Genomic DNA, 23297 nt, shown 5'->3' with positions numbered 1-23297 from the left:
AACACCAACACAATCACAATTGGTGGAAAGTTTCACGTACCACCTACTCAGCATAATCCATGAACAAGGAGAATCTGATACAGACGTAAAGGCAAGGATTGCCATAGCAAGAACAACATCCCTACAGTTCAAGAACATTTGCATCTCAAAACAACTCTCAACCAATATCAAACTCACAATCTACAATACGAATGTCAAGACAGTCCTACTGTAAGGAGCTCAAACTTCCGGAACTAGCACAACCATCATCAAACATGTACAAGTACTTATAAGCAATTGCCGATTCAAGATACTCCATGTTCGTTGGCCAGATACCATCAACAACAGTCTACTGTGGGAGAGAACAAACCAGCTTCCACTTGAAGAGGAAATTATGAAAGGACTTTGCAGGTGGATAGGACATACATTTCGGAAATCACCTAGCTGCATCATGAGGCAAGCCCTAACTTTGAATCGTGAAGGAAAACTGAAAAGATTAAGACCGAAAAACACAATACGTCGAGAATAGGAAGTAGACATCAAAAGGTTGGATAGCAACTGGAAACAACTGGAAATGATAGCTCAGGACAGAGTTGGATGGAGTTTACTGGTGGGTGGACTATGTTCCTCCATGAAGGGTAACAGGAGTAAATAAGTATCGTAACTAAAAAATTGTCAATTGAACTTACATATATCAACATCTGATAAGCCAAGACCAAATGCATACTCTTCATGTGCTGTTTGTAGAAAACTTCTTGAAAACTTAATACCATGTTGATGATTAAAAGTACGGCCTATTTCATTTTCATATTGAGATTCTTTTACAGATGACAAAGTAGTTTGGCCAACATTATTTGTATTGTCTTCCAAGATATTGGAAAAACTAGGCGTACAAGTTGTTGGTGATAGCGGTGCAGGATCTAAGGCTGCTTCTGTTACTTCTGTCGATGGATGTTCAGAAGTTTGACTAACATTAGATTTACATAACAATAAATTATTTCCAACTAGATTAGAATTCTGCTCAATTTTTTGACATATTCTTTCGCTAGTATGATTATCTAAAATCAATGTAGTTGCCCATGAAACGTTATCATGTGCAAGTGATAAAAATTCCTCAAGTATGTTTGATTTTAAATTAGGAAATATTGACATTAATTCATCAAGTTTTCTTTGAGATGTAGATGGTTGTTGTCCCAGTGGAGATGTATTGGTAATTTCACTACTGTTACCTATGTGTTCAGAGAGAAAAGAGTAAAAAAATTGAACAACAAAAACGTAAGGAAGTAGTCAATCCAGAGAAGACCTCAAATTGTCTCATTTTTGTAAACGTAACTTTTTCCCAATCAATATTTCCACACTGATCTTTGTTGTTATTTGGTTTACTGTTCAGATGTTTGTGTCAAGAAAAGATTGAGTTATCTAACATTTCTGGTTACTTCATGTTCGTTCTTTCTTTGAAGAATAACCTCCATCAATTAAACTCTCACTCCATAGAAATCAAGAGCCAATAAAAGTTAGACAGCTGAAATTCAACAATCTCCAAAACCCTATATTGACGATCACCATGTGCTCTCTAGCGACTAGCTTTGAGAGAAAATTGTCGAACTTCTAGTCAGAAGCCATGAACAGTACAGTTTAACGGTATCAAGTGTGAGGAAGGTACCCAATGAAAGAAATCGAAGATGGGTGGTTGAGCAGTATCATGGATTGATTGAAGTTGAACTTGTACATGATTGGTCTCGGCTTGGTGGTTCAGGGGTTGAGCATTCACGTTCGAGATCAAAAGTCGTGGATTTAATCCCTGATGAGAGGTCGTTGATCCGTACTGTCGGGAAGCCTCATGATAGGACGAACCAGTCATCCAGTGCTTTCAGTTTTGCAATGGTTGTCTAACATTGGTCGGTTCGTGATTTCAATGAAATCGAACCACATTCACAACCTTATACTGAAAAGAAATATATGACTTGAAATAAACCGATTATAGGGTGTACTAACAATAACCATTGTCCAACAGCTAGTTCCACATTATGAGATTGGTTTATTTACTGATTTATAGCTAGTGTGAGACGATCAAGAGAACAACTGAATGAAATACATATGTTAAAGGTAATAGGCAGAAAGTTCTGAAGTTAGGGTTAATTTTGGTCAACAGTCCTTACCAAGACACACTTGCATTCTTTAGAGGAGTGGTGCTTTCTGTGAGATTCAAACATGTGTCATCCGATTCCACATCAATAAAATATATTAACATTAGGTTATTTGATTAATGACCGATAATCTGTAGGACTAAAACTTTTGCACTAACTGATCGAATTTTATCGATCAGGGTAAAATGTGGTCATTCGTTGCTATCACTTGACATCATATGAATTATGGTTTTATGTGCGCATTCATCTTTGAGTCATTTTCTAGTTTCACATGAACTCTAAACGACACTATTCCATCTTTCAAAGTCTTAACTAATGGATTCTAACTTTGAACCTGATACATTGAATAAATGTTCAAGTATTGACAGTTAAACAATAGTTTCAGAAATTAACAGCTTTTTTTATATTCAGTAATTTAAACAAATTGTTTGTTTGTTCACTTTAGTTAAACTTAATTCATATTCAAGAAAAATATATATAATGTGCAATTTTAAAAACGTCCAGTAAGTTGAACATGAACACCAACGTATACAATCATTTTACTCAATGATTGGTTAATTGTTGTTACTTTGTTTTAGTAAAAAAAATTATCGATTCTCATTTTAGTTGATAAGGTATTTTAATTAAATTTATTGATTATTATAAACAAACTGATTCAATGACCTAGTATCTTGGAGTTTGAAAATTGTGTACACACTGACAACACAACTGAATGATGAAATGTATGTGACACTTAGTTAACTTTTAAAGAAACCAAAGAATTATTTGCACCACAGTATGTGCCAGAGTATGAGCAACTATTTAGTTCCTGATAAAATGAGCTTGTTAGTGTATTCACTGTTGATCACAGTGAAGTAAAACCAATTAAATAGCATTGAATGACATTAATTTTCTACTTGCTGATTCTCTCAATGACTTAAAGTATATAATTCTGCTTAATGAAGTTACTGATTAAATTGTCTAAACACTTTGAGTGACTAGAATGTTTGACATGTAGTGATCTACTTTTATCAAGAGAATGCGATTGATGTAATGGAAACAATTATTATTATAACCAATTGTACCAGGGATTGTTTTACCGTACTTGTTTGTTTAACTGTGCCAAAACACAAACATTCTTCCGCTGATTGTGACCTTGTACGAATTCGGTCACGCTCAGTAACCACACTTGTAACCTGGCACGATCTCGGTATTCTTTCGATACCACGAGATTGCCAACAAATACATGTCGACTACAGCCATCAACTGCCTTCTGATATTTGGTCTACGGAGGATCTTATCGGTTAACAATAGTCGCGTAGTCTTCCTGTAGTGGTGATCATAGTCAACCGCGACTCGACGCCACACTACAGACATGTGTTTATTTATTCGTAAAATCAGATTTTACTCCAAAAGTGTTATACGACATTATTTGGTCTATGGAAAGACATTGTTGATCGCCTATTTAGAGGGTCCCATTATCCATGGTGGTTAATTGATTCCGGATTAAATCTTCACAAGGATATAGAAAGTTTACTCAGACTCTACCAAATTATATCACCTGTGATGTACGTGAACCTATGAACACTTATTTATTTATTTAAACACATAAACATTGGTACAAGGGGGCATCAAATACATATATGTCACACAATAACAATCAGGCCAGTAGTAGTTATTACTGATTTGTGTGAAGGCTGTGATACTGTCCGCGTGCCCAGACCAAAGAAGGTAGTCTTCCTAAAGGGCCACATCCAGAGCCTTCGACCTGAAAGTCTAATCCAACAGGCAGTGTAGCAACGTCAGGAAATGCAGTCCCATGGTAACCGGTGACCAACGATTGGTTCATACGCCATTTGTTCCTTCAGGATCCTGGACCATATGTGCACAGTCGGTTTGGAATCAGGGTTTTCCAACTCCCCTAGATGGATCCTCCGTGTCCATCCCGGTTAAAGCGCCAGATATTCGCTTTTCGTTCTCTCAGTTTCGTAAACAACAGCAATACCACGAGAAGGCAGTGAGTGGGACCTTCCTGGCAGTGACTGTATATGCGAGGTCATGTGAGAGCATTTGGAGAGGGATAGCTGACTCGCAGAACCCTCGACCGTAGCAGGGCATTTGGGGGCAAAGATTGTTTGAGCATATTTAACTAACAATGTGACTGAGACACGCGTTACCCAAGCCCAGTCCTCACTTATCTTAGTGTTCTGTACAAGATACCGCAGAAGTAGAATTATGTAAGGCTAGGAGCACCCAAACCAAGACACGATGTGAACTTACGAAGTCATTCATTATTGCCCTAATCGCTTTGACAAGTACACATTTCTTTGGGTTTACGAGATAACTATAATCGATAAAGCTTCCTTAGGTCACAACAGTATGATACATTTCTCTTATTCATATGACAATCAAACACGATTAAAATATCAGATGGATAAAACAGATGTGAAAATGGTTTACGGTCACGTCATTATCTGGTGCGGTTAGTAAAAAAAAGACAAAACTAACAACTGTTATAACGTAGTCGTGTCGTCAAATCGACATTATCTTAACTTTCCAACAATCTGAGAAACAAATTACCTTATAACGGATAAATATTTTTTTTAAAAACATTGTTCCCAGATAATGGAGAAAATTTGTAACTCAGGAAAATTATTTAAATGGAATTTTGTTTTCAGAGGTGAATGTTTAAGTCGTGAAGCTTTCATTGCTCTCTTGAACAACATCATCAAATCAAACTTCACGTGAAAGTAAAGCATTCAAATTTATTCATAGGCCCATTAATCGATCTATCATTCTTACCTGGTACTCTACGCCTAAACTCTAGAATTATTCACCACGTTGATTACGCAAATCTGAAGTATAACCTCGAGGTGTTTATGATCAAATACTACCTAACCTACCGACCTACGCATGTTCTCAACCTTCGAAGGTTGCATTTCCAAACCATAGAATGATGTAATAAGAGGTTATGTACAGAAAATAATTACCGCCGACCAAATAAAAGTGAATTTTAAATATGGAAAAGTTGGTAGTGTACATATCACTAGACATTTCAAAATATCATTTGGATTCCTCAAAGAATAAATAATTAAACTTCTTATTTTCATCTCATAGAACTTATTACATGCTATCAATGTCTGGGTGACCTATATTTTTGATTACTAAAACAAAATGTATGCTAGGTGTATAAAAACAAAGATAACGTTTTTAACGGTAAAATAATGACATGTATTTCTAACGACCTTGTATATGTGCTAGACTTGATAGTAAACAATTCAAGGTAACTTGTTTGAAATCATTGAATTCAACTAGTTCTCTACTTTTGAAATCGTAATAAACAATCTAATAATAGAAAAGACAAACATAATGTGGATTTGAACTTTAAGCCTAGTTATTTAAACAACATATAGTCTGCGTTATATGACCGCAAACAACCTTGAAGGTGTGGAAAACTTTAGAGATATAACCCGTGCAGATAAATAATAGTAGGACTGTAAAAACCACAAATTACCACTTAAATATTTCTTTTATGATTTGCCTAAGATACTACCAATAAATCAACTAATCCATTGCTGTCTTCTTTCATATTATCGATAGGTTGCATAAATTCTGACGTTCCTCTATGTCACTGATTAGAACACCGGCAGTGGTTACAAGTATATTCATTACTACAACGCATAAATCACGTGACTATAAAAGTAACATACATAGATACAGTGTACTGTAATCTATGAATTTCAATTGACAACTTATTTATGTTTCGTAGAAAACTGAGTACAGTGAAAGTGTAGATTTAGAACAATCCAATCAAAATCGAGAAAATTACTCTCAAGTATTTTATGCGAAATACAGAAATGAATGACTTTCATCTTTCATAACAGGGAGTGAGAGATAAATACCTGTGTGTTCGGTGTTCAAGACATTTAAAATGTTTGGAGAAAATTCATTTTTGTGATAGAATGAAAAATAAAATGTTAAGTTTGCAGGGTTTATTTGTACATGGTACGTGAACCAATTTGTTTTTTTTGTTACAATCTACTTTGTACACAGTGAATATTGAAAGAAATAGTAAAATTCAACTGAATATCAACGCCCTAGATCTGAATAATAAATATATCAAAGCATTACTTACATGTTAGCGGAGACTTAACATAGAGAATATGACTGGAGAAGAAGGAATGAAAAGACGTGTATGAAGGAATATACTGGAACTCATCAAATTTAAGATACATAGCACTAACTATCGATTTCAATTACTTTGGAACTTGAAAATAAACATATTTGTATTGAAATAGGCTTCAACTCTGTATTATGAAGGATTCATAAAGCGTTTACAAATAATTTAATATTACAATAACTTGGTCTTTCCCCGATTCAAACAAAAATAACTCACTAATATCCTGAGACATTGATCCACCTGAAACCACATGATCTATATTCAATGCTTCCATACTTCTAAAGAATATGAAAAATGAACACAAAGAGAGAGAGAAAAAAATAAAAACAAGAAAAAACTGAGAGCGTATATTCTGATGAAAGAAAAGAAAAAGAGCCAATAGTACACATTAAATTAAAGATCATAGCAACTGAAATAACATATATCATTTAAATACTCCATTGAACTAGTCTTTCAAAGGCTTTTTAAGTAGTGTTATATTTTGACAAAAAGATTTTGTCTCTTAAGCGTTTTTTGTTAACCCATAATACTAGTGAATGGAGGGACGATTGAGCTATTCGAAAACGAACAGTTCTATTGAGAACTCGATAACGGAAGTTCTTACACAAAACTTCAACAATTAATTGGCCGCTATCACATGAAGAAGACAATGTACAGAAAAAACTTGATATTCAAGTATAATAAGGAGAATAGCTTGAAATGGTACATTTCATCATATATGATAACGAAAGCACGTCCTTCAAGCAAAGAGACAATTATCGAACTAAATATAGTAGCAGTCAATCAGAAAAAAGAAAATGTCATGTGAAGAATTAAATCAGGAAAAAACCAGTCGCAGTTACCTTTACTCGTATGACATTTTTCATTATTTATATATATTGGACAAACGTGTGATCACCTTAGCAAGTAGGCAATTAGTTAAACTTAAGGGTGTGAGGCCTGGAAATAGTATTTAACCGCAAAACTTAAACGAGGTTCGAAGAGTACTAGTAGGAGTTAGTCAAGCAGCTAAACACCAAGCTTCTATACACCTTTGAATAAGTCCTCCGATGGCATCCTATTCACACCGATAAAATATTGAATATGGTAACCTGAAATGCCCATGATTTACGAGAAAATTCTTGATGTATTATTGTGTTTTACCAAGTCAAACCAAACACAATATCTAGTAAACCTTAACGTAGATGTGATTCATTTGGATAGCTAAGTGGGAAGGAAAGCCACAAAACTCAAATACATGTCTGTTAAACATTCGAAATCTCAAGCTATCAACTCAAAGTTCCATTATTTAATTGTTTTAATCTCAAACCTGTGTTATTATTGAATTTATTTGCATGTTGTGTTTACAAAATCGTAAGCTCATCACCTTTATCTCTTGTTTTACTACCTCGTAGATTCTCTGACACATACCGTTCTACATATTTCTCTACACCCCCCCCCATTACATAATGTATCTTCAGGCTAAAAGAAAACCTGCGAGTGGTTTAATGTTACAGTCGTCCATTGTTCAATGAAACAGACGGTTTAAAAGTAGGAATACGCTATCAACTGAATCTATTAGAAAGTCACAATATTACCCCATAAAGCCACTATGTTATAAGAAATTATCACTCACTACTGTTTTACATTATAACCCAAAGTTTGTAGGAAATTTATAGAGAAATCTGACCATCTGACAATTAGTCACGTTATCATTACAAACGATTAACAATATAGTCATGTGTTATAATGATAAATTTTCATAATAGAAAAGTATCTACATCCAATTCTATCATATTGATAATGATAATAGTCCTATTCTCATGGACCACTTGGTATTTCATTCAAATTTCAATTTCTTTCAGTTATTATAGTAGGGAATCACAAAATTAAAACAATCTAAGAATGAATACATCTCCATTACAAAGACCAACTTAAGTACAAAGCCGATTACAATTGTTCAAAAATGATGACTAAACACCACACACGTACACAGGCAAAACATTCGCACAATTTACACTGAGAATTAAGGCGACTCAATGAATCTGTGGAATGTTATTAATTTTCCAGTTATTGAGTGACCATGCAGCAGCATGACATTAGTCATTAGGGATTGAAAAGAATGAGCAATTCAAAACAAATAAAAAAGGTAGGATGCATCGCAACGTCATAAGCGCCATAAAATTAACTGAAAGTTCCAAAAGGGGAATTCTACTTACATTGATAATTTGAACATAAAGAATAGATGACTGCATACATTCACCATGTTGACAACCACTTAATCTACCAGTTTGTATTTAACATGAACGAAAGGAACGGAGTCCCACTGGTGGTGTTGATGACTTTGGTTTTAAGATTTAATTAACGATTTGTTATATCTGATAGTCACCATACGTGAATTGAGTGTGTTATACAGGAATAAAACATTTATCTCAGAAATTAATATTTAACCAGATATTCTATATTTTAAGACTCGTAGTTCAGTAAGAACTAACTACTTATTTAATCAATTAAGTAGGATATCCATCAATTTAAGTAGATAGCTTATCAGCTATAAATAACTAAAATTATAATTCATTAATCAGTCAGTCATAATCAATAAGGCATTTAGCACATTTGCGCAGTGGTCCAGGTCACCATACAACATTAGCACAACGAAATAAAATGAAGATGAACTGCAAAGAAATCGAGGTTGCTGTAATACCAATGATCGTGATAATGACTAAACATTAAAACTTAACGAAACTGACCACCTTGAGCGATTTTAAGAGTGAATTTGAGATTAACCGGTCGAATGTTAGACAGCCAGAATGTAGGTTGTGTAAACTAATCATAAATTTGATCATGAGAAAGTGTCATTTCCAATAGACTTATTTTCTCAACATCTAGTGCAGTGTATAACAACCGCATCTCTGGACTCTAGATTTTCTCTCCTTGTTATTTTATGTCCACGGTTAGATAAGATGCTATCTCTCAATATTCCAAGGTTCTATAAGTGATCAACGATCATATTACCGACTAAATTAGCCAAAATAAAAAACCTAGTCCAAAAAAATAGTTTCGGTAGTGGGTTATCCATAACTGCATTTTGAAAATCGCGCGTCAACCCAACAACCGCTATCTCCATCCTGACTGGCCATTTTCATTTGTTTCAAGGCCGTTAGTACAGTTTGGTTCCATCGACTAAACACTGAGAATGTAGTTTACAAAGAAGATACACTTAGAGTAATACTAAAACCCAAAATCTGGAAGATGGAAAAAGAGTGAGTATATCTATAAGCCACACAGCCCAAAATTCCTAACCATTCGCTGTGATCATTCAGCCGACCAAGTAGTCTGAACTTACAAACACAGCTTAGTTCAGAGGTAAATGATTTTATGGACTGAGAATTACATTTCATCAATATACATAGGTTAGAGCATTTTCCTTGCATAAAATTAAAGTAATATATTCAGACTTGATATACTCCGAATTACCTGTTTATTTAATTAATTTATTTATTTATTTATTATGTCATTCTTTGATTACAGATTAAGTTTTATCATACAGTTAGTTTCAACAGTATCAACTAATGTTGAATTGTATCTGGAAAAAAGTGTTTATCCTACTCCCAAAGCAACTTTATTGTTACAAAAGAAACCAAGTATTTTAACGTTTTGACAATTATGTTTTTTTCCGAAACAAGTTACACAACCAAGTATTTTGTGTGACATTGTACTATTAGAAACTTTGTATTAATTTAAAAACATATTCCCTAATTAGAAAAGGTGTTTTATACTATGAACAGAATAAAATAGCACAATAGAAAATGGCACGACTAATTTTCATTCATGTCTATGCCAGAATTTAGGGCCGACTTCATAACCAGATAACTAGTTAATTACAATCACTATGACAAAACATAATGATTGTTGTATGAACTGATGAAAGTAACTCGAAATGAAGTATTTTGATTGGTTGATATTTCGTATTAATCGATTGTCTGAAAAAATAAGTCACTGAATGGACTAACAGACCGACCGTTCAATAACAAGGCGCCAGAATTTTCTAGTGATGTACTGAGCTCAATTAAGGTCATGATAAGCATGCAATCTTAACAGCATTATATATTTTTCTATTAATTGAAACAGCAGGAATTTAAGCAGTTTTAAATTAAATGCAAAATTCCATTAATCATACTTTCTTAACATTCAATAAAAGTGTGATATCTAGCATATCCCCGTTTACTTAGTATGTCAGTGTTGCATATAACTGTAATTTCTACTGGAAACTTCATTTTAATAATTTAAAGTTATCTATTTATGTCTTTTATGAAAACGGTATTGTCGCACAGCCCAAATTACCGGATGAAAAAAGCAAATAAAAGGGAACTAAGAGTTTGAAATGAGATCCACAGTGAATTTTATGCTCCTTATATGTAGAATTCCCTCACTAAATGGACGGGAAAATCCTAGATATTGCATACATATCGAGCATTGAGAGGCAGATAAGTTACAAAGTCAAGGACACTTCCTGTACCTCACTCAATTGTACTGAGTGTACAACATCAGTCGAAATATGCTGTGATCACCGGGTTTACAATATTACTGAATTTGAAAAGCTTTTGTATACTAATCCCTACTAAAAACAAGTTCATTTGAATTACACATTTAAAAAAATGTTATTCTATACAGGCCTATCCTAGGCAGTTCTACTGCACGGAGCTGAAACTTCGAGAACTACTACAACCATAATCAAAAAAGTACAAGTATTTATGAACAACTGTCTACACAAGGTACTCGGTGTCCATCGGCCAGACACCATCAGCGATCTACTGCGACAGAGAATAAAACAACTTTCAGCTGAGAAAATTATGGAAGAACGAGGGAGGTGAACAGGAGATACATTACGGAAATTATTTAACTGCATTACGAGGCAAGCCCTAACCTGGAATTCTGAAGGAAAAAGGAAAATATGAAGACGAAGGGAAACATTGCGTCGGGAATTAGAAGCGGATATAAAAAAATGAATAGGACTTGGAAACAACTGAAAAAGAGAGTCCAAGAAAAAGGTGGCTGGTGGGCGACCTATGCTCCTCCACGAAATGTGACAGGCGTAAGTAAGTATCCTATACAAACCTTAGTGAACCATTACGAATGTTGAACAAACTAAGTTCAAATTATCTGGGAACCTATTGCAGTTGTGAAGGCGCGGATCGAAAAAGCAAGAGCAGCATATTTACAACTGAGGAACATCTGGAACTCAACCCAACTGTCAACCAACACCAAGGTCAGGATTTTCAATACAAATGTCAAGACAGTTCTACTGTATGGGGCAGAAACCTGGAGAACTACGAAAGCCATCATCCAGAAAATACAGGTGTTTATTAACAATTATCTACGCAAAATACTTCAGATCCATTGGCCGGACACTATTAGCAACAACGTACTGTGGGAGAGAACAAACCAGATCCCAGCGGAGGAAGAAATCAGGAAGAAGCGCTGGAAGTGGATAGGACACACATTGAGGAAAGCACCCAACTGCGTCACAAGACAAGCTCTCGCATGGAATCCTCAAGGCCAAAGGAAAAGAGGAAGACCAAAGAACACATTACGCCGAGAAATGGAGATAGATATGAGAAAAATGAACAAGAATTGGATGGAACTAGAAAAGAAGGCCCAGGACAGAGTGGGTTGGAGAATGCTGGTCAGCGGCCTATGCTCCATTGGGAGTAACAGGCGGAAGTAAGTATTGCAGTTGTGGAATTTCGATACAAAAAACAAAAACATTAAATGTCTTATTGTTTATATATATAAACTAATTTACGAAGTGCAGAGTTACTAAACACTAGACTTTCAGTCACACTCCAATTTGTGTGATCGCTAGTGAAGTGGGTGACAAAGAGTTCAAACCATTAACATACCATTTGAAGTTAGTGATAAACATAGACATCCTCTACAAATTCAAAGTAGTTGAAAATATGATGGTTTAACAGTGATACCTTGTTCTTGGACACTAGCTTTAAAGAGATTAAATAAAGTCTTACATCTTAATCAGCATTCGTTCCCACTCCATCAATTGGTCATAGCAATTTATGCTAACTTATAATTCTAAAGTAGTTCGTACGTGACTGTATTTCTAAAAGTACAAATGAATAGCTAGCTAGAAATAATGTAAATGGGTAAGTAAGCTGAAAAAGTACCATTCATGATTATCTAGCACTACTCTCATACGACATCCAACCAAAACAATTTGATTCGTCGAAAAATTATCGAAATCGCCTTTAAATTTGACTGAAAGAAGTGAATCATTTAAACTATATACCTGTAATGTTTTCTATTTACGAAACGTTTTTTCAAAAATTCCAACTCAAGCATATAAATTAAGGAAAAAATAAACGACCGCAGAAGCTTTTTTATAAATAATTGAATTTGATAGTCTATATCACGGAATGCTCTTAATTAGGCAACAATTAAAAACCAAGAAACACAGTAGTTTTTTTTTCATACCATAGGACGTCTCAGAAATACGTACCAATGACCCTACCGGTGATCGAACCCAGGATGCCCAGGTCTCGTGGTAAACGTATAACCTTTAGAACTTCATCGGTTACTGTAGGGTTATGGATATGCATTCCCGATGAACCCCAGTTAAACGAAAAAGTTTTAGCAATGTTTCCTGATTCTAAATTGTCATCTAAGATCAGTAAATAATATACACTACAGAAGAACAAATATTAGCTAAGAAAAATTGCCATAAATACAAGAAGTAAACATATGATTTTTCATACTGTTAATTGGAATCAATTAACTATTTTGCAGAAAATAAACAAAAAAACACTTAATGGTTCTATGATATATGATTCACTTGTTCAACAGTTGACAACAACCAGCACCACTCCCATCGAATCTAAAACCAGCATACATAGACACAAACAATAGTGATATAAAGTTAGGAACTATTGTTACCATATTGTTGTCTCTGTTTCTCTCTATCATATACACAAGAAACTCCCATTATTGAATCTACCAACTTCGGATCTAAACATTAACAAACTTACATAATTTGTGGAAAATTTGTTTAAATTAAAGACTTCATTACTAACAATTAGTAATTTATATATTTCCAAATTGATTTAAATCAACCTGTGGTCATATTCAATCGTGAACTGGGGTAAACCATCAGTTCTAGTTGCAGCAAATAGAAAGAGTAAAAGTGAAATAAACTAATGAAATATTAGGTAATAAAATGTATTGAATGAGAATCTGTTATCAATTGGTGGTGTGAAATGATGTCGCGTAATACTGTGAAGTGGTGGTAATCGTAAATGTCAACCAATGAATTCTGTCTGATTCAGTGACCTAAAAGTAACACATTCATCTCGAGATCTGAAGTTCCTGGGCTCGGCCTCCGGAGGAGTCATAAGTGTGTTCTGAGCAATCCCCTCACTTCAGCTGATGGCAAAAAGAAAGATGCTGCAGGAAGGGAGACAGTTGGGACGTACTAAATAAACCATGTGATATTGTAAAATTTAAACAGCCGTGTGTCGTTTCAAGGCCAAATGATAGATGAGAAATTAGGTAAAGGGTATGCTGCTGGAGGAAGTAGATTACGCCCAAGCCAAGGTATCAGCTTAAACGTCTTTGTCTTAGTTAGAAAGACAAATGTACATGGAGTTATGATTTATACACACTTAAAATTCTGTTAGGTAATTTTACATTTTCTTACTCACTTGACTTTTCTTATTTGCATAGTGGGTATGGTTTACCGTAAGAAGTGTATATTGTATCTGAATCAGACTGCATATCACAACACATCTGTGGTGACGGGAATAAACAATCGCATCTGTACATTCCAAAACGAAGTATCCAACGCTATTGTCACTATAAGGCTCCAATCTATAATTCAATCCATTTGAGACAATAATTAATTTGTGGTGTGAGCCAAAGTGCTTAAGCAATATATATTGGATGACAGTATTTTCTTGATATCTTCAAAATATTTCTGACATATAGACTAGTTTCTGTTTCATCTCTGCTCAGAACTTTACTAAGAGGGATAAAATATTGATGTACAGATGGTAGGAATCGAGCATGATGATTAGATAACACCAAGAATGATTGTAGCGAGCTAAGGACAGATGTTAAAGGTGTTTGCTTCATAGCTTCAATAGTCTTTGAATCAGGATTAGAACATGACAAGTGGTTAGTGACTTTAGTGGTTCCCCAGTCAATATAAGCCCATGATGAAAACCAATATCAAAATGGAACTCATAGAAAAGTGTATAAAGACATAAGATAACTAAGCATAGACAGTACAAGAGAATCCTGAAATTTCATGAAATGTTCAAGCAGAAGTGTCATTCGATATAACAGACTTCTTCAATCTAGTCAAATCGATTTATTCTATTATAAAACGTGACAAAGTCACATGATAAAAGATTAGGTCCATAGAATAATAGGCAGAAATGTAGATGAGTAGACAACAATTAGGTTTCAAGGTCATCAGATAAGATTGAACTGACACTTTTGTAGAGTATTAAAAACTGGTTTATTTGTTCATTTAGCATGGTGACCTGGGGTTGAATGAATATAAAATTTTCACAGATGTAGTATCGGTCCAAGATAACAGATACTATCTAAAACAACTTTCCGTTCAATCTGTTAAATCAGGTAATTCTAAACAGAAAAAATAACAGATCATCAACATCTAAATTATTCCAGAAAAAAATGTATGACGATCCAACTTCTTTTTTGTTTGGTCCTTGATGATTTGCAGTATTATGTTAACGAGTATCAGCTAACCCGAACAATATTTCACCAAGTATGGTCTGGTGTTGATTCCCAATTACTACCCAACACTAAGGCATAGTGCACCAAGATATCGAGGCCACTTAAACCAGTTAGCTCTGCATTGCAATCTCATCAATACAATTCCATCATGAATTTATTTCGAGAACCTACGAAATAAAATGAATTCATGCTATTTTGCTAGAATCTTTGTTCTTGCTCTTTTCAAAATGATTAAGGGAACTATGTGTATGAAATATTGTGAGTTAGATATACTGAGTGTACATCGACTGTTTTATTCTTACGTTCTATTTGGTGTTTGAGGGATAGGGATTCTGGACTGACTAATAAGCGTTAGTGCATCAAGTCATTTATTTGGGGTAATAAGTCTATTGGCTCAAGCATAGGAAGTCAGGATCATAACAAATATCACTGACGCTTCATGGGAAACTACTGAATTATGTTGTTGTTAAATCATCTAATGGAGTTCTGGTGAATTCATCGATTGATTTGGAATATACGAGTAGTCATCCTTCATTCCTCTTTCAACTTTAAACGCAATGTTATATTCCATACTTTGCATTTCTCAATTTTATTTATTTGTATCTACCTTTAGTCGTTCTCGTTTTCATTAATTTTCCTGTTGTTATTAATGTTTCCAACTGCTTGACTTTTACGTCCTGTCAGTTTTTTCTAAACTCTATTTGTGTAAAAACTTTGGGATATTGAACCAATGCTATTAGTGGCATTGTGTTCTGTGACCTGGGTGATTTAACTGCAAAAGTTGCCTTGTCGTTTTGGTTAAAATTGTTAGCGCTTACCTCGCCTGGAAGTAAGCTGTTTAAGTAATACACAAGCACTAAATAAATCTGTTCTGATGGCCTTGTCTGTTGATAATTGTTTTCAGAGGGATTGTTAGTTTTAATTAAACAGCTCGCTTTAACGTGAATCAAGCTCTGACAATGCTGTCTAGAACGATAATGAAAGCTTTTCAGTTTAACTAATTGACTCACACATTACGACATAATTGAAAGCATCCACATGAGCTACAAATCTTCATAAGTTCAGAACTTATGTAAAACACTACTATAGGTAAGAGGAGTTTATATTTATTACGAGGTTACAAAGTATTTACATAACACATACATAGACTTCAATAGTCCATTTGCATCTTTCGTGGTGTTCTACCACCTGAACTGTCTTCTAGTCTGGTCTCTAAGTGTTCGACCAAGTCTGTTCTATTGATGCACTGAAATTCTTCACTCCATCTGACAATTGTGGCAACTTCGACACCGCGCTCAACTACACACTACTTACAAATAATCTTGTAAGTAGTGTCCACTACGCTTACATACTAGGTGGTTCGTAGTGGTCACCAGGACCCCCCTGAAATTAGGTCTCGTGTTATTCAGCACTTATCGTTTGACTGTTGGACTTGTCTTTTTTAACTAAAAGAACATATACAACAACTGATCGCTTATTGGCAATCACTGTCATGCGGTCTAGAGTCCTTAGTTCTGATGGAATTGTTCTAACTCACAATACTTTATACAATAATTACAGGACCACAATCTACATTGAATAAGAAATTACAAAATGTTACTAACGAGGAAATTTGAGGTGCAAAACTAAATAACAGGTTTATGATTAATTTAAAGACAGAAAAAGACAGTTAATGAGTCGAATAAACCAAATGTTTAGCACAGATGGACACACGTTAGGAATAAGAATACTGACCACATAATAGGTAGCTTCCAAAGTATATCATTTTCACTTATCTCGTCGTAGCAATACTTTTTAAAAACATAACCTTAATAAGAAAACAAGCCTAGTAGACAATGATTTAAAAAACATCTGTAGTGATAGACCGTAAAAGAACAAGAATAAGGCACTTAGTTATCAAGCCAGTTTCTGTTAACCAACTGTAGTTTTAAGGTGACGAAATAACAGTAATGACACTGAAAAGGAAATCATTCAATGGCGGCCTGCTTGAATATCTGGGCTACCTGTTCCTCCGATCTAGATATTTCATCAAGTTATCTGTTTTGTTGTTTGTTTTAGCACATCATTATGTCTATTGTGCGCACAATTTAATCAGGCGCGTTTATGAAAAGTTTACAACCTTTCGCTATACGTGATACAAAAAGGTACAATCAGCGACATCATGGTGGCTGGCAATATGCATTGAAACGAATGAACATTAATCAAATGTGGATTACCGAACTCCTAACATCTAACCGGTCATCATTCAAAATTTATCGTCACAATAGATCAAGGTATAAGAAAAGGAAACTTGTTGAAATACTTTATGCTGAGAATTCTATGTTGTACCAATATTATAATGTTGAATAAAGCTTCTAATAATAATAAATTATATACACAAGATTATTCCTAACAACAGAGCCCTACAACAAAACTTATAGGTAGATGCACTTATACAACGAGAACTACAAACAATAAATAGTTTAGTCAGACCAGCTAAAAATGAAGAATAACAACAAGATTATGCTAAATCGGTACACCAGTATATGTGAATGACTACGGATCTGGCAAAAAGTATGAGCTAAGAAGACTGGTGTGTCAGCAAGATATAGCTATTTTTTAAGTAAGATTAGAAGGATAAAAACGGCAAGCCATAAGAACAAGCTACGCAGAAGACCAAAGGAAGATCGATAGGAAAAAATGAATAAAGCTCCATATATCCTACTTGATGTTTTTTAAACTTTTGAAAAAGATACAAAGTAAGGAAGAAGAAGCACAAGAAACCTTGAGAAAATGTCACCAAGATGAAATGAACGAAGAAAGATCATACAATTTCAAGTGTAGTATATCAGTCTCGAAAAAACTATGTGATGGGAGGCTTCCAGGTTACCTAATTTTGTAAACAAGTATTGTGATGACAATCATGAGTATAATTTTTCGAATTTGTATTTCTGTACGACCTTTACTATTCTCTAACTGATTGTTGGCATTTTCAGCCTGTGTTAGTTTTTCTGTGTCCTAGGGAAATGTTTGGTTACTATGGATATGCGACTGCCCCACTTTGATGTCATCTTCGGTAAATATCAAATTATCCTATACTCCATCTTTTTACCTGTGTTCCTTCCTAATTGAGGTGCTGCATGTCAGTAGACAATCCATCAAATACCTCTTAGATCGCGTTCATATTTGGAGACCTCCAATCGTTTGTAAACAAAGCTTGCAGTTAGACACGTCCATCCGGCTGAGGAGTCCCAAATGGGATGAATTACGCGTCCTGGATCCCAGTGATAGCCACATCTCCTCCATTCTATATCACCATTTAAATACTTTGCATTACTACTAATTAGTGACCACATGACGATTTACTTAAATAAATATATCGCTGTTGCAACAAGTTATAATTGTTACATAAATTTTTCCGCAACAAAACAAACTGAAAATAATCCTTAGACGACTGAATATTAAGAACACTGTCCATGAAAATTAAATCTGGTAGAGCCAGATAGTCAAATCTCTTCATCAAAGCACGGGTAAATTTAGACATTCAACCTCATTCGACAATATTATACAAGTTTGATTGCTAACGGGGTTTATGAAGATTATTTTATTTTCCTAGTTAAACCTACAAACCATTGAATATCAGCTAAGTGGTTTGGAAGTTGAGCTCTCATATGCAAAACCGAAGGTCCTGAATTCGACCCCCGGTGGCGAAGTCGTGGATGCGTACTGCTGAGTCCCACTCGATAGCTAAACAGCTGTCCAGTGATTCATTGGTTGTTTAATTAAAACTATGCAAGTATACTCAATAGCATATTATTTATTTTACGCCCCCCCCCAGAGCAAACTAAGTTAGCCATCTAAATAACTTCTGAGAAAAGAAAATTCCAATTCATACATATATGTAGTGTGACATAATTATTAACTATGTGAACGAATAATCAATTCATACGAAGGTCAGTTAATGACTTGATCGTTTATATTCTCTAATGAATATACTCAATAAAATGCCAAAAATCAATACGAAATTTGACTTTGTATACAAGTTTTTTAGGGTGAATACTTGCGTTTGTTGAAGACTTAACCATATGAAAGTTCAACATAAACACACCCCAACACATTGTTGAAAACAATTTGCACTTACACTAAACCAACTCTGGTAAAATTAACTAATTATCGAGAATGAATAATTATGATTATGTACAAACGTAAACTGATGACTAGTTTTGAGAGATTTTTAGAGCAATAGTGAGAAGCCGTGACCAGCAGAGTTCAATCACATAGGTCTGAGACTGTTATCTACAAAGATATTGCAAGATAGTTGTGCAATAACGAGCATTGATCGGAAGGTCTTGGATTTGACCCCGATGAGGTTGTGAATGTACACTTTTGAGGAGTCCTCTGTTAGGCCGAAACAGCTGTCCAGTTCTTTCTAGTGTTCAATGGTTATCCAAATAAGTTCGGTTAGTGATGTGTAAATTAGAAAATTGAGCGATCTCAAAAATCCCCTTATAGTCAAATATGATGACATTATTGGCTGATAAAGACTATTTATAGATCATTAATTCAAACGTTTTATAATCAATTAATGAGATTCGTGAAGATAGTGTAATTTGACATTATTTTTCATATCAAACTGACAAGAACTGGAAAACCATTTGAAACTACATATCATAACAGTTTAGAAGCTAAACACGAAGTAATGAGAACCAAGAAACTTCACATTACACGATATCTTCTTAACCAGTGTGCATCAAAATCCACCAGTCTACAGCACCACTAAGTTTAGTCAATTCGTGATCTTGTGTGACTATAACAGCGAGTTAATATCACCAGTCAAATACACATAATACTGTTGTATTAGGCTAAAAGTGCTACGCTTATTGTATGGCATAGAAAATAGATATTTAGACCAGCTTAAGAGGAATCTAAATTAAGAACTCTAATCCAAATATAAATTAAGACTTTATTATTCCAATAAATGAATCACACACCCATAAATAAACTGATAACTCTATAATATTTGATTGAATTTCAACCGATTATAACATGAAAACTATGCTTTAATCAACTAGGCTGCACCAAAACAATTAAATGTAGAACATATTTGAGCTTAAATAAAATAGATCCATTACAAACAATTTATTGATTACTGTACTGAGTAGTGACCAATATCAAGTTGAACTAGTCCTCTTTACTGCTTCTCTAATTCTATAGGTCAAGTTTTAATGTGACCACTAGTTTGAATGGCTGGATATTGTGTATACTGTTTTAAGATGTTAGGTTGTTGGAAGTAGTTGATAAGAAACCTTGGGTCTATGCTTCAAGTTATTTAACACTTGATAACAAGAGAGACAGGGAGAGCAGACTATCCTCACACTGCCGTGCCAGAGCGTTTGGGGTTAGGATATATATATATAAACTAATGATTTGTGTACATCTTTATTCGGTTGACAATCCAGGCACCGTATTCTTTCTTGTTCTTCTCAATCAAATAAAAGATTGGACAAGCGTTTAGGAAGCGTATATTTTTGTATCCGAAACGAACAATCATAGAATGTGATACTCGTTGCCATTTCGCAACAGTGTTTTCTATATGTGATTTTTGTCAATTACATAGTGCCTTGTTATAAAATAAAACTAAGAAGCACTATAAACAAGAAAGATCAAATTTTAGAGGAACTCAGGGTGTATTATTAATAGTCTTTCTCTTCAATACTCGATCCCAAATACGTTATATGTTATTCTTACGGAAGCATAATAATTGTAATCATCTTTCACATTTTTAAAAAAGCGTGTTTTGTGCACATCAGCAATCACACAAATGTGAACCAGTTTTCTGAACATACACATACACACGCGTACTTAAATAAACAAACAGATCCCTTTCCAAGTATACAACAACCGACTGCTGGTTATTGTCTGACTTAACCCTACTGTGGTTTAATATACAAGATAAAAAAAGACGCGCAAAAAAGTCAGACGCAGTTCTCCTCCGAGAGTGAGAGAGAGAGAGAAGGACGAGTCACGGAGCCTGTTTGGTTCCACGTGATTTTTCGTGATAATTATGCAAACAATGATGTATACATTCAGATGCTTTTACCTATATACATACACACATGAATAAATTGAATAATCGATAAACAAAAAGCTCTAATGTAGTAGTTTTTGTAATGCGTGAAGAACGTGAACAATAGTGGAAAAAGAAATCCAAACTATAAACACACATATACGAAATACAACTAGATACAATACATACAAACAAATCTTCAATGTACAATACGCAAAACTATTACACTTTACACGTGAAGCAACTAAAATTTAAACTAGAAAAAAGAGAACTAACCCTGTTGGTGTAGACCAGTCTTCATCCTGAGGATCCAATTCATTGATATTTACAGTAGTAATAGCAGTTCTTGCTATACTGTTACCGATATTATTGTTACTATGACAATTGATACTGTTACTGCTCTGTGCCAAATTGTTATCATTATCGTTACTAGTATAGTGATAAACATGTTCATTCAAGCTATTACTATTATCACTGGTAGAAATATCATTAGTTCCACTGATTGTATTAAAAGAAATATCTGATGTAGGAGTATGATTGGAGGAATTCACATTTGATGATAACATAGATGATAGCGATGGTAACGATGACGATGGTAAACATATTTGTGACAAAGTTGTCTTTATGTTTGATGTCTGTTCAAACATTGCCAACATCCCATTGATTTCTGTCAAACTGATATTGGTATGATGCGTTAGTCTGTTGTTTTTTCAAAGTGCAAACAATGAAAACTTAGTACTAGAAGATATAAATAAGTAATATCATTAAAGCAATACAAATTATGTTATCATTATTGACTGATTACTGAGTGGTGACATTGTTTGTCTAATACTTAAGTGCCGATTGAATTCCATAAATTTAGTTGGAATCTGGCCACTAATCCAAGTGAATCAACGTAGTGTACAGTTGCAGTTGTCTAAAGATAGTCGACAGGAAAGCCTGAACTAAAGATTCGTTATAGTTTCCCCTCGTCAGCAAGGCAAACATACAGTTTTGAGTTTTGGAATCCATGTCACTAAACTAAACAAATATGAAATTCGTTACTATATGATGATCAATAAATTATAAACAACTCATTCCTATAGGTCAAATCACGGCTCAAATATCTCAGCGATAACGTCTCAAACTGTGAAGCTGGATGACAATGTTTCTAACCATACAGGGAGCATCGACTCCCTCGGAAATAAAGCTACACCTTCCCGATCAGTGTTAAATAATGCGGAACCTTTGTTCAGGATTTCCTGTCGACAGCCAACTAACATATTGGCATTATCTTGAATTTTGGACAATCATAATCTAATCATTTACTTTTAATATCTGTGTTAAATTCTATATGATGGAAAATTTGATAAAATAGGCTTAAACTCAGGCTAGTTCTTATTGATAATGATAAGAGAGAAAAAATTCAGTGAACCAATTTTTGTGAGGTTGTTTAAGGTTGTGGTATTGAGACATCATTATTGATTTACATTAAGAACAGAAGCGAAAGATTATCGGCTGTTTTGTTATGCATCATTTTGCTGGTACACCTTATATAAAGTAAATTTCTTAATATTCAGTCAGTTGGTCAGCGGTTCTGTCTTGTCAGATTTACAGAGTTAAGATTTGTGGATCGACTTCTTGAGTGCAATTATCATACTGATCATAACAGAAATCTCAATAAATTACTAATCAATTCAACTACGCTGTCGTAACACTTGTGATAGACATGATATTAGAAGTTGAAAAAATGTACCGGACAGTAGTATTCCCACTGAATTTTTACTCAATTTACACTAAATTCTGGAAAAGTTAAAAAAAGTGGAGTTTACTTAGCTCTAGTCACGGTTACTTAAAATATAATCCAGTGCATATTGGATGGAAACTAGTTCACAAAAGACAAAGCATGGTATGAGAACGAGGCAATCAGAAACGTAGAAGTGATTTTAATTTTTGTGAGAAGTTCAAAAATGAATGACTTTTACCTTAAGTCATATAAAATGTGCGGTGGAAATACCTCTGTACATTGCTCAGAACGCTGAAATAAATTGTGATACGATGAGTGTTCTGGAGTTATCTGGATGACCTTATATGTGGTTGGTTTTCCGATTTATCTTTTTCCTACAAACTAATCATTTGCATTAACTGTTTCCTAATTAGCTAACATTGGGCTACAAATCGTCGTGGTTATTTCAAGAAACGTTGAAAATCACTCTAATACTATAGTATAACTGTT

The 23297-nt window shown here is 34.3% G+C and overlaps 2 protein-coding genes across 2 annotated transcripts in view; one reads left to right on the top strand and one right to left on the bottom strand.

Annotated features, from left to right (window-relative positions):
* Positions 1-23297, bottom strand: part of MS3_00005788 (uncharacterized protein) — a 108225-nt gene that overhangs the window by 28351 nt on the left and 56577 nt on the right. The window contains exons 14-16 of the mRNA XM_051213869.1: positions 21359-21781; positions 6502-6563; positions 669-1208 (exon numbers count right to left, since the gene is read on the bottom strand). The gene's annotated coding sequence lies outside the window, so the exon portion shown is untranslated. The remainder of the gene's footprint in view (positions 1-668; positions 1209-6501; positions 6564-21358; positions 21782-23297) is intronic.
* MS3_00005789 (uncharacterized protein) lies at positions 8935-11992 on the top strand (the record flags this gene model as incomplete). The annotated part of the gene is made up of 5 exons (XM_035730206.2): positions 8935-8961; positions 10950-11134; positions 11206-11241; positions 11316-11359; positions 11445-11992. The coding sequence occupies 5 exons, from the start codon at positions 8935-8937 to the stop codon at positions 11990-11992; spliced, it is 840 nt and encodes a 279-aa protein (XP_035586697.2).

Source organism: Schistosoma haematobium, chromosome 3, assembly GCF_000699445.3.
Source record: "Schistosoma haematobium chromosome 3, whole genome shotgun sequence".
NCBI lineage: Eukaryota > Metazoa > Platyhelminthes > Trematoda > Strigeidida > Schistosomatidae > Schistosoma > Schistosoma haematobium.
Note: the sequence above shows the minus strand (reverse complement) of the source record. Positions and strands in the feature narration are given on the sequence as shown.